The sequence below is a fragment of the Oncorhynchus clarkii genome, chromosome 20 (assembly GCF_045791955.1).
Source record: "Oncorhynchus clarkii lewisi isolate Uvic-CL-2024 chromosome 20, UVic_Ocla_1.0, whole genome shotgun sequence".
NCBI lineage: Eukaryota > Metazoa > Chordata > Actinopteri > Salmoniformes > Salmonidae > Oncorhynchus > Oncorhynchus clarkii.
Genome location: NC_092166.1, coordinates 23463688 through 23475264, shown reverse-complemented (window position 1 = coordinate 23475264; position 11577 = coordinate 23463688). Strand labels below are relative to the sequence as shown.

Here is an 11577-nt window from a genome sequence, read left to right as displayed (position 1 = left end):
ATTGTATTTTCACCCAGTTGGAGCTGCTTTGTACAAGGCCAGTTATGGAGAGCCCACATCTAAGTGAGTCTGTGTATGTCTCTTCTGCCAACAAACCAACTACAGTACAGACAAACCTACTGTAGTAGACCTACGGTATGCCAATCAGTTTTTCATATGACATTTTTTTCTAGACATTAGGCCGGCCCATAGTCACATTGAAAATGTAATCCAATCTTTAGAGCAATATGCATATGGGGATTATATACAGTATTTTCTTATGTTTGTAGTATTCTGTTTTGTTATATGAAGCTAAACTTAATTGGTAGGTTGAAAGAATACTGTGTCCTGAGGTACCCTGGTACTTGAGGTGAAGTCTGGTTTTGCAGCAAACAGCCTTTAAATCACACACTTACTCAAGAAATGTTCAATCTGCAAATTGGCCTCTCTCTTTTATTTATTTATCCGTCTTTAATCGAGAGTAGTATTCTGTCTGAGCATTGGGGGTGATGTCATTTGTTTTTTAAGAGTGCCAGTGGTGAAGAGTATGGCTTACCTCATGCTAAAATACTAATTCAAGGTAGACATGGTAGGTTTTTGAGCTCGAATGACCAAGAAATCTGTCTGTGTAAGTCTGGTGTCATGGTATACGGGAAAGGTTTCCAACCATTCTATTAACTTCATAGGCACAATCCAACCTAGAACACTTGAGATCCTTAAACTCAATTCTTACATTTCTTTTATTTTCTTCGACCTTTGTCCTATGTGTTTTTATGTTCCAGCACTAGTATACTAAAGAGAATGTCCTCATTTGAAAATGTTACGGATTGAGTATTTGAGTCCTTTTAAGACTCTTAACATAGTTTGAGGATTAGGATCAATGTTGTTTTTAATCTGAACATTTTAACAATTCATTCCTGAATTCCGCCTCTTAATGACTCAAATGATGTTTTATTCATTTGTAAAGGACATAAAACCATATAATTGAGAGATGGCCTACTGAGATATTACAGCTTGTTATATACTGCGTGTTTCGATAATGCAGAGCGTCTCTGCTATTGGATATTTTTTTTCCTATTAATAAACATACCTAGGCCATATGGTTTAAAAAAAATCACAACATGCACCTAAAATTAACCTTACTAATAGCAATGTTGGGCAATTTGGAAAGTCATAGTTAGTCAATAAATAGTATAATAATACTCATAGGAAAATGTTACATCTTTAGCTCAAGATCTGTGGATACTATGCGATTAGAAAGGTAAAAAAGAGGGGCCTCCCGGGTGGCGCAGTGGTTAAGGGCGCTGTACTGCAGCGCCAGCTGTGCCATCAGAGTCCTGGGTTCGCGCCCAGGCTCTGTCGTAACCGGCCGCGACCGGGAGGTCCGTGGGGCGACGCACAATTGGCCTAGCGTCGCCCGGGTTAGGGAGGGCTTGGTCGGTAGGGGTGTCCTTGTCTCATCGCGCACCAGCGACTCCTGTGGCTAGCCAAGGTGGCCAGGTGCACGGTGTTTCCTCCGGCGCATTGGTGCGGCTGGCTTCCGGGTTGGATGTGCGCTGTGTTAAAGAAGCAGCGGCTTGGTTGGTTGTGTATCGGAGGACGCATGACTTTCAACCTTCGTCTCTCCCGAGCCCGTACGGGAGTTGTAGCGATGAGACAAGATAGTAGCTACTACAACAATTGGATACTACGAAATTGGGGAGAAAAAGGGGTAAAATTCAAAAAAAAAAAAAAAAAGAAGAAAGGTAAAAAAGCACAATTGAAAAATATATGGCACATGGAAACCAATCGAGGGTGGTCTATGGTGATAGGTGGGATGAGGGATGGGATTAAAGAGGTCTATGGTGATAGGTGGGATGGGCTGAGAGTGGCTGAGGGGTGGGATTAAAGAGCTTATGTTTGGTAATGTATTATTGTTATGACTGCTTAATATACCATGTACCTGTACCATGTACAGTTGAAGTCGGAAGTTTACATACACTCCACACATTTTTTGTTAGTTTTGGCAAGTCGGTTAGGACATCTACCTTGACACAGTAATTTTTCCAACAATTGTTAACAGACAGAATATTTTACTTAATTCACTGTATCACAATTCCAGTGGGTCAGAAGTTTACATACGCTAAGTTGACTATGCAGAAGCTTCTGATAGGCTAATTGACATCCTGAGTCAATTGGAGGTGTACCTGTGGATGTATTTCAAGGCCTACCATCAAACTCAATGACTTGACATCATGGGAAAATCAATAAGAAATCAGCCAAGACCTCAGAAAAAAAATTGTGGACCTCCACAAGTCTGGTTCATCCTTGGGAGCAATTTCCAAACGCTGTTCATCTGTACAAACAATAGTACGCAAGTATAAACACCATGGGACCACTCAGCCGTCATACCGTTCAGGAAGGAGATGCGTTCTGTCTGCTAGAGATGAATGTACTTTGGTGCGAAAAGTGCAAATCAATCCCAGAACAACAGCAAAAGACCTTGTGAAGATGCTGGAGGAACCAGGTACAAAAGTATCTAGATCCATAGTAAAACGAGTCCTATATCGACATAACCTGAAAGGCTACTCAGCAAGGAAGAAGCCACTGCTCAAAAACCGCCATAAAAAAGCCAGACGACGGTTTGCAACTGCACATGGGGACGAAGATCGTACTTTTTGGAGAAATGTCCTCTGGTCTGATAAAACAAAAATAGAACTGTTAGGCCAAAATGACTTTCATTATGTTTGAAGGAAAAAAGTGGAAGGCTTGCAAGCCGAAGAACACCACCCCAACCGTGAAGCACAGGGGTGGCAGCTGCAGGAGCGACTGGAGCACTTCACAAAATGTATGGTATCATGATGATGGAAAATTCTGTGGATATATTGAAGCAACATCTCAAGATATCAGTCAGGAAGTTAAAGCTTGGTCGCAAATGGGTCTTCCAAATGGACAATGACCCCAAGCATACTTCCAAAGTTGTGGCAAAATGGCTTAAGGACATAAAGTCCAGGTATTGGAGTTGCCATCACAAAGCCCTAACCTCAATCCTATAGAAAATTTGTGGGCAGAACTGAAAAAATGTGTGCGAGCAAGGAGGCCTACACACCTGATTCAGTTACACCAGCTCTGTCAGGAGGAATGGGCCAAAATTCACCCAACTTATTGTGGGAAGCTGGTGGAAGGCGACCTGAAACATTTGACCCAAGTTAAACAATTTAAAAGCAATGCTACCAAATACTAAATGAGTGTATGTAAACTTCTGACCCACTGGGAATGTGAGGAAAGAAATAAAAGTTGAAATAAATCATTCTCTCTACTATTATTCTGACATTTCACATTCTTAAAGTAAAGTGATCCTAACTGACCTCAGAAAGGGAATTTTTAATAATTATGTATATTTTATTTTAAAAAAAGAACATATGTAGGCCTACCTGTCAGTGTTTCCACAGCATTCATTTTGCTATGGTGCTGCAACACAACATTTTTATTGCCCCCAGTTTTTTAACATCATAGTACACTAGTATGTGGACACCCCTTCAAATTAGTGGACTTGGCTATTTCAGCCACACCCGTTGATGTCAGGCGTATGCAATTGTGCCATGCAATCTCCATAGACAAACATTGGAAGTAGAATGGCTCATACTGAAGAGCTAAGTGACTTTCAACGTGGCACCATCATAAGATGCCACCTTCCCAACAAGTTAGTTCATCAAATTTCTGCCCTGCTAGAGCTGCCTCGGTGTCCTGAAGCGTGTAGCGCGTAAAATTGTTTGTCCTCGGTTGCAACACTCACTACCGAGTTCCAAACTGCCTTTAGAAGCAACACCAGCACAAGAACAGCTCGTCGGGAGCCTCGTGAAATGGGTTTCCATGGCCGAGCTGCTGCACGCAAGCCTAAGATCACCATGCGCAATGCCAAGCTTCAGCTGGAGTGGTGTAAAGTTTGCCACCATTGGACTCTGGAGCAGTGGAATCGCATTCACCATCTGGCAGTCAGACGGACGAATATGGGTTTGGCACATGCCAGGAGAACGCTAGCTGCCTTAATGCATAGTGCCAACTGTAAAGTTTGGTGGATGAATAATGCTCTGGAGCTGATTTTCATGGTTCGGGCTCGGCCCCTTTGTTCCAGTGAAGGGAAATCTTAACACTACAGCATACATTCTAGACAATTCTGTGCTTCCAACTTTGTAGCAACAGTTTGGAGCATGACAGTTTCAGCATGACAATGCCCCTGTGCACAAAGAGATGACCATATAGAAATGGTTTGTCGAGATCAGTGTGGAAGATCTTGACTGGCCTGCACAGAGCCCTGACCCATTCGAACACCTTTGGGATGAATTGGAACGCTGATTGCGAGCCAGGCCTAATCACCCAACATCAGTGCCCGACCTCACTAATGTTCTTGTGGCTGAATGGAAGCAAGTCCCCACAGCAATGTTCCAAGATCTAGTGGAAAGCCTTCCCAGAAGAGTGGAGGCTGTTATAGCAGTAAAGGTGGGACCAACTTCATAATAATGCCCATGAGTTTGGAATGAGATGTTCGACGAGCAGGTGTCCACATACTTTTTGGCCATATAGTGTATTTCTACAAACATACTTTCGATAATCTGTCCACCTGCAACATCGTTCTAAAGGTTATTTAGCTTTTTGGAACTTTGTCATTCCTCCTCAGACCTCACCCAGTCAAGTCTCACTCCTCCTCCTCCTTAACCGTAGCTTTTTATGCTAATCTCATGCTATTCTACACATTTTGCCATGAGGCTGAGAGAAAGTTTTGCAGTTTTAAAGCTGTTTTCTACTGGTAAAACATTTTTTTTTTTACTGTAATTCTAAACATTTAGAATTTTGATATTGTAACTTCCATCCCTCTCCTCGCCCCTCTGAACACGTCGACAACAGTCACCCTCGAAGCATCATTACCTATCGCTCCAGAAAAGCCGCAGCTCTTGGAAAGCCAAGGAAACAACTACTTCAAGGTCTCAGAGCGAGTGACATCCCCGATTGAAACGCTACTAGTGTGCACCGCTAATAGCTATCTCAGGGATGGGCAACTTAATAGACTCGATCCTCTCAATCCGTATATGACGTGAGACACATTTGACAGAAGTACCCAAAGTAACAAAAATTCTAGTATCGAATCGTTTTTCATGTTCGAATATCGAAAAAGTACTGAAGTTTCGGTATACCATGCAACACTAGTTGAGAGAAGATTTAGCAATTTTATAACACATTTCATGCAATTCTACTAATTTTGCCATGGGGCGGAGAGGGAAACGTGCTGTTTTACCGCACATTTTCTGCAATTCTACACATTTTGCCATAGGGTGGAGATAATTGTTTGCAGTTTTTAATATGATATCTGAGTGAGACTGACTAACAAAATCAATGGGGGCCCCTCCGGCCTGTAATTCCACCATGATAACAAGTTTAGATGGCTGGATGCTAAACTTAGCAATGTAAAAAAGGTTAGCTGACATGGGCTAATTGAGTGACTCTCAGTAACTGGCATAACAAGAGTAAAACTACTGATGCACAACCAAATTTCAAATTGCACCTTGTGTAGTCTACTATTCTAACTCACAACAGTAAGTTGAGACCCCGACTGAGTTCCTAAAAATAATTATAATTGAAAAACAACACACTTTTTGGGGGGGTGGGTATTGATCCGAGGGCCTTCAAAATGCGGGTTGCATGGGCCACAAGTTCCCTATCCCCGAGCTAGCCATTTCACACCGGTTGCCCTATGGATTAGTTTATACGTCATTCTACAAAAATTGATCTGTGCCCAGTGGGATGTGTTCATGACTTTAGTACAACATGTGGTTAAGCAAGGTGAATAAATATTAATGCCAGAGTAGTACAGGTAGCAGTGCTTCCTCTAGAAAACACATTTTGTACTAAAGTCATGAACACATCCCACTGGGCACAGACGTCAATTCAACATCTATTTCACGTTGGTTCAGGAAACAATCTGAAATGTCAACCACATACAGTGGGGAGAACAAGTATTTGATACACTGCCAAATTTGCAGGATTTCCTACTTACAAAGCATGTAGAGGTCTGTAATTTTATCATAGGTACACTTCAACTGTGAGAGACGGAATCTAAAACAAAAATCCAGAAAATCACATTGTATGATTTTTAAGTAATTCATTTGCATTTTATTGCATGACATAAGTATTTGATACATCAGAAAAGCAGAACTTAATATTTGGTACAGAAACCTTTGTTTGCAATTACAGAGATCATACGTTTCCTGTAGTTCTTGACCAGGTTTGCACACACTGCAGCGGGGATTTTGGCCCACTCCTCCATACAGACCTTCTTCAGATCCTTCAGGTTTCGCTGGGCAATACGGACTTTCAGCTCCCTCCAAAGATTTTCTATTGGGTTCAGGTCTGGAGACTGGCTAGACCACTCCAGGACCTTGAGATGCTTCTTACGGAGCCACTCCTTAGTTGCCCTGGCTGTGTGTTTCGGGTCGTTGTTATGCTGGAAGACCCGGCCACGACACATCTTCAATGCTCTTACTGAGGGAAGGAGGTTGTTGGTCAAGATCTCGCGATACGTGGCCCCATCCATCCTCCCCAAAATACGTTGCAGTCGTCCTGTACCCTTTGCAGAAAAGCATCCCCAAAGAATTATGTTTCCACCTCCATGCTTCACGGTTGGGATGGTGCTCTTGGGGTTGTACTCATCCTTCTTCTTCCTCCAAACACGGCGAGTGGAGTTTAGACCTAGAAGCTCTATTTTTGTCTCATTAGACCACATGACCTTCTCCCATTCCTCCTCTGGATCATCCAGATGGTCATTGGCAAACTTCAGACGGGCCTGGACATGCGCTGGCTTGAGCAGGGGGACCTTGCGTGCGCTGCAGGATTTTAATCCATGACGGCGTAGTGTGTTACTAATGGTTTTCTTTGAGACTGTGGTCCCAGCTCTCTTCAGGTCATTGACCAGGTCCTGCCATGTAGTTCTGGGCTTCCTCATGATCATTGATGCCCCATGAGGTGAGATCTTGCATGGAGCCCCAGACCGAGGGTGATTGACCGTCATCTTGTACTTCTTCCATTTTCTAATAATTGCGCCAACAGTTGTTGCCTTCTCACCAAGCTGCTTGCCTATTGTCCTGTAGCCCATCCCAGCCTTGTGCAGGTCTACAATTGTATCCCCAATGTCCTTACACAGCTCTCTGGTCTTGGCCATTGTGGAGAGGTTGGAGTCTGTTTGATTGAGTGTGGACAGGTGCAGTTAATACAGGTAATGAGTGGAGAACAGGAGGGCTTCTTAAAGAAAAACGAACAGGTCTGTGAGAGCTGGAATTCTTACTGGTTGGTAGGTGATCAAATACTTATGTCATGCAATAACATGCTACTTAATTTCTTAAAAATCATACAATGTGATTTTTTTGGATTTTTGTTTTAGATTCCGTCTCTCACAGTTGAAGTGTACCTATGATAAAACATTATAGACCTCTACATGCTTTGTAAGTAGGAAAACCTGCAAAATTGGCAGTGTATCAAATACTTGTTCTCCCCACTGTACACAGAAATCCCATTCACTTGTTTTACTGTCACACTGGAATTAGTAGCCATTGTTGGTGTAAGAGCAGTTGCTGACCCATAAAGTTCAGCTGGCCCTACAGATGCTTGCCATTGGAAGACTGGTGGTGATAGGCACAGACGTCCAGAGGCAGAGAGGGAAACTCGGAGATTGCAATAAACTCTCCTACATGTTAATCCCCATTGAGGGACATTCCGTTTGCTTCCCAAATTGCACCCTATTCCTTATATAATTCACTACTTTTGACGACTGCGTCCCTCACTTCACATCCTCCTTAGTTAATGTATTCTGACCTGCATATGCTCTCTGTGCAACTAACCTGCATCGAAATGACTATGCAGACCATAGTGGCAGACTTAAATGTAGGCATAAGAGGCAATTGCCCCAGGCATCACATCAACGGGATTCGTGAGCCGGCATTATAATTTAAAAAATACGAGCCTCCCACCCCCCCAATCATTTCTTTCAATATGAATATAATCCAAGTGTATCTCATAATAATACAAAAAAAGTTTCATTAATCAGGAATTAATGTTAAGTGGCCTATTGACACTGTCAACCCTGCTATTTGAATAGCATGGAGCAAAAATCGGGTTGTCAAGTGGAGCCAATCAGGTTCTTTACTTCACATACATTGATGAGCTATCAAATATAGAGCACTAGAGCAGAATGAAGCCAAGTCATTCACGCGTCTGGACCGGAGTCTGGGCTACGGCTATCCACCGTCAAACGGCGATTTCTGAAGCAGCAGCAGCACAAGCTCCAATGTGCTCTGGGAGCAGCGACATACAACATAACTGTCATTACGGCACCTGCTTCAGTAGAGGGTCGTTTGACATCCTCCTTCTAGAGTAGAGAGAAAGAAACGGATACAGGGTAGAGAGTGAGATACTCCGAGATAAGCGAGTGGATATAGTCAGCCTACACCACAGGAACCTAAAGACAATTAATCCAATGGACATGATGCTGATGTCGATAAGACTTGCGCTTGTGGGCTTCATCTGCCTGTCTTTAGTATCCGCTGGCTTCGCCTGTGGTCCAGGTAGGGGATATGGAAAAAGAAGACATCCGAAAAAACTGAAGCCTTTGGCTTACAAGCAGTTCATTCCCAACGTGGCAGAGAAGACCCTTGGGGCCAGTGGCAAATACGAAGGGAAGATCACAAGGAACTCTGAAAGATTTAAAGACCTGACACCAAACTACAATCCTGACATTATTTTCAAAGATGAGGAAAACACTAATGCTGACAGACTTATGACACAGGTGGGGATAGTAAGACGTATAGTGAGACATTGAGTAAGCGCATGGAGATGCATCTTGTGAGTCCTGGGTGATCATTTGGCACGAGAATAATGAATGACAGCTCAGTTTGAAGTGACAGTTGTTAAACATCGACGAATGACATTTATGGTTACTATGCAAACCTATGTAGGCTTTGATAGTTTGAAATGGCTTAAAATAGATCTATGCACCATATCGGACTATTTCTGTATATGGACAGTTCTACCCTTTATGTCTCCAGTTGGGCTTATCCGAGCATGAAAATTAAGACGTCGTTATGGATGCCCCGTGCACGACTGCTACAACTCATTAAAGGGGTTGGTTCTAGACGGTTAATGTTAGGCTAGGATACACTTGAACTATAGACTACCCCCCCTTCCTCCCTCCCTCAGTCGTTCAGTAAGTCTCTATGATCTATCAATAACAAGTTATCCTTTCAGCTGGACCCATAACAATAGCCTACATCTCTGCCTCTGTTTATCTGTCTGTCTCTGTCTGTATATCGCTCTCATTCTTTCTTTCTTTCCCTCTCTCTCGCTTAAACACACGGACGCAGAAAGAGAGAGAGAGAGAGAGAGGATTCCTTCTGAATTTGACTCTGATATTTAAACTTAATTCTGATGTGTAGATGGGTCAACTGATTTTAGTTGATGTAATAGTATATATAATTTGTAATTATATCCTAAACAGTTGCGGTATGTATTGCCTGTGGATCTATGCTTAATTTGCATAGTTCGGAGGCAGGAGCCCAAGACCTATATAGACAACTTTTTCCTCTAATTATGACTTGTTAAAATCTGACTGAACAATAGCCTACTTTTTAGTACCACTCAGTTATCGATCGAAAGTGGCTTGGGATTTGTGTATGTTTTAATTTGACCGATGACAGCCGCAGGGTCTCTGGGGTGGTCAGTTGCATTTGATGTTCGTTCAAGCGTGCAATGAAAGTTATGCAACCTCTACAATAATGAGCCTCACACATATGATGAGAATCATAAAAAATAATGTTACATATTTTTCTGACATTAAAGGCCGTGCCTTTCAAATCGAAAAATGAATCAACAGATGCTTTTATATACGACTCTGTCTTCACCCTGTCTTGTACATGAGTGTGTGTGTGCGTGTGAGACCCTCCTGTTTAACCCCTTGTGTTTCACGATATCTCAATTATCTTTCTCTCCTTTTCAGAGATGTAAGGACAAACTGAACTCTTTGGCCATTTCAGTCATGAATCAGTGGCCGGGAGTGAAGCTGCGCGTGACAGAAGGCTGGGACGAGGATGGACACCATTTCGAGGAATCTTTACACTATGAAGGAAGGGCTGTGGATATCACCACCTCTGACAGAGATAAAAACAAGTATGGAATGTTATCCAGGCTCGCAGTGGAGGCGGGATTCGACTGGGTCAATTATGAATCCAAAGCCCATATTCATTGTTCTGTGAAAGCAGGTAAATAACAAATGAACAAATAATAATAATAATACTGTATGTACATTTGAAATGTTGTCCAAAAAATGTCAACATTATTTCCACAACCGTTCATGAACTGTTTACTACATACGTAGTACGTAGCTATGCCAAGAAAACAATTTATTCGTTAAGTTTTGTGTTCGATAGGCCTATGTATGTGCCTTGTTGTTACAAAGTTATAAGACAATGCCTGTGACTCATGTTGCAGTGTAGCCGATCAACTGCTATGCCCCATTTGTTAGAGCAGTAGGTCCCATATTTGTCCAGTTCATTCGGTTTACATTTATAAATGTAAATGGCAATAGTGACTTGGTCCAAATTCTGTATTATTTAATTATATTTATTCTCCGCTCTTCTCTAGAAAATTCAGTTGCTGCAAAATCGGGTGGCTGCTTCCCAGGATCCGCCTCAGTTCTTCTCGAGGATGGTCGGAGCAAGCTGGTAAAGGAACTGGAGGTGGGCGACAAAGTGTTAGCTGCAGACAAAGAAGGACATATTGTATCTAGCGATTTCCTTATGTTCATGGACCGAGATCCAGTAACAAGTCGAGAATTTTATGTTTTTGAAACGGAGAAGCCCAACAGAAAGTTAAGACTGACGCCGGCACACCTTGTCTTCGTCACCAATAACGTTACGGATGGCGATATGACTGCAGTGTTTGCCAGTAATGTAAAACCTGGGCAACAGGTGTTTGTCGTGGACGAGGCACTAGACCACCTAAAGGCAGTCACTGTGGAAAGGATTTACGTGGAAGAATACGAGGGATCTTATGCACCAGTGACTTCACAAGGAACCATCATAGTTGACCATGTTTTGGCGAGCTGTTACGCGGTAATCGAGGACCACAAATGGGCGCACTGGGCATTTGCACCAGTCCGGTTGGGTCACGCGTTGATGTCTTTGACAGGTCTAGTCAAAGAGCGCGAGGAAATCCCTCAGAGAGATGGAATAGACTGGTACTCAGACATTCTATACCACATAGGGACATTGCTGCTGGACAGAAACTCCTTTCATCCCCTTGGAATGTCACAAAGTTGAGACCATTTCAAAGACACAATGTTCTTAAATATGGAAATACTTTTGGGCACTGGAGCCATACATGTATATTCTTATTTATTCTCTTATGTATTCCTCCTATCATGAACCAGTCGAATTTATTCGTCTAGAATAGTGTGAAAAATCTGTGACAAATGTATTTCTAAACATGTTTTTTTTTTAAATGATTGTTTAATGTTATGTGAACTGACTTATATTTTCATGGATGAACATGAAGCATTGCCTCAATAAATTATATTTG

General features: G+C 42.4%; 1 protein-coding gene across 1 annotated transcript; it reads left to right on the top strand.

The window, feature by feature from the left end:
- Positions 1–8482: 8482 nt before the first annotated feature.
- LOC139377340 (tiggy-winkle hedgehog protein-like) lies at positions 8483–11318 on the top strand. Its single transcript, XM_071120363.1, has 3 exons — positions 8483–8791; positions 9998–10259; positions 10642–11318. Exons 1-3 carry the CDS (start codon positions 8483–8485, stop codon positions 11316–11318), a joined length of 1248 nt encoding a protein of 415 aa, XP_070976464.1.
- Positions 11319–11577: the final 259 nt, after the last annotated feature.

What these genes read in the sequence shown, in the direction of transcription:
- LOC139377340 (XM_071120363.1), top strand. Translation starts at nt 8,483, where the DNA reads ATGGACATGATGCTGATGTCGATAAGACTTGCGCTTGTGGGCTTCATC. An exon ending in CTGACAGACTTATGACACAG is followed by an intron (nt 8,792 to 9,997) that starts GTGGGGATAGTA and finishes TCTCCTTTTCAG; the next exon opens with AGATGTAAGGACAAACTGAA. An exon ending in TCATTGTTCTGTGAAAGCAG is followed by an intron (nt 10,260 to 10,641) that starts GTAAATAACAAA and finishes GCTCTTCTCTAG; the next exon opens with AAAATTCAGTTGCTGCAAAA.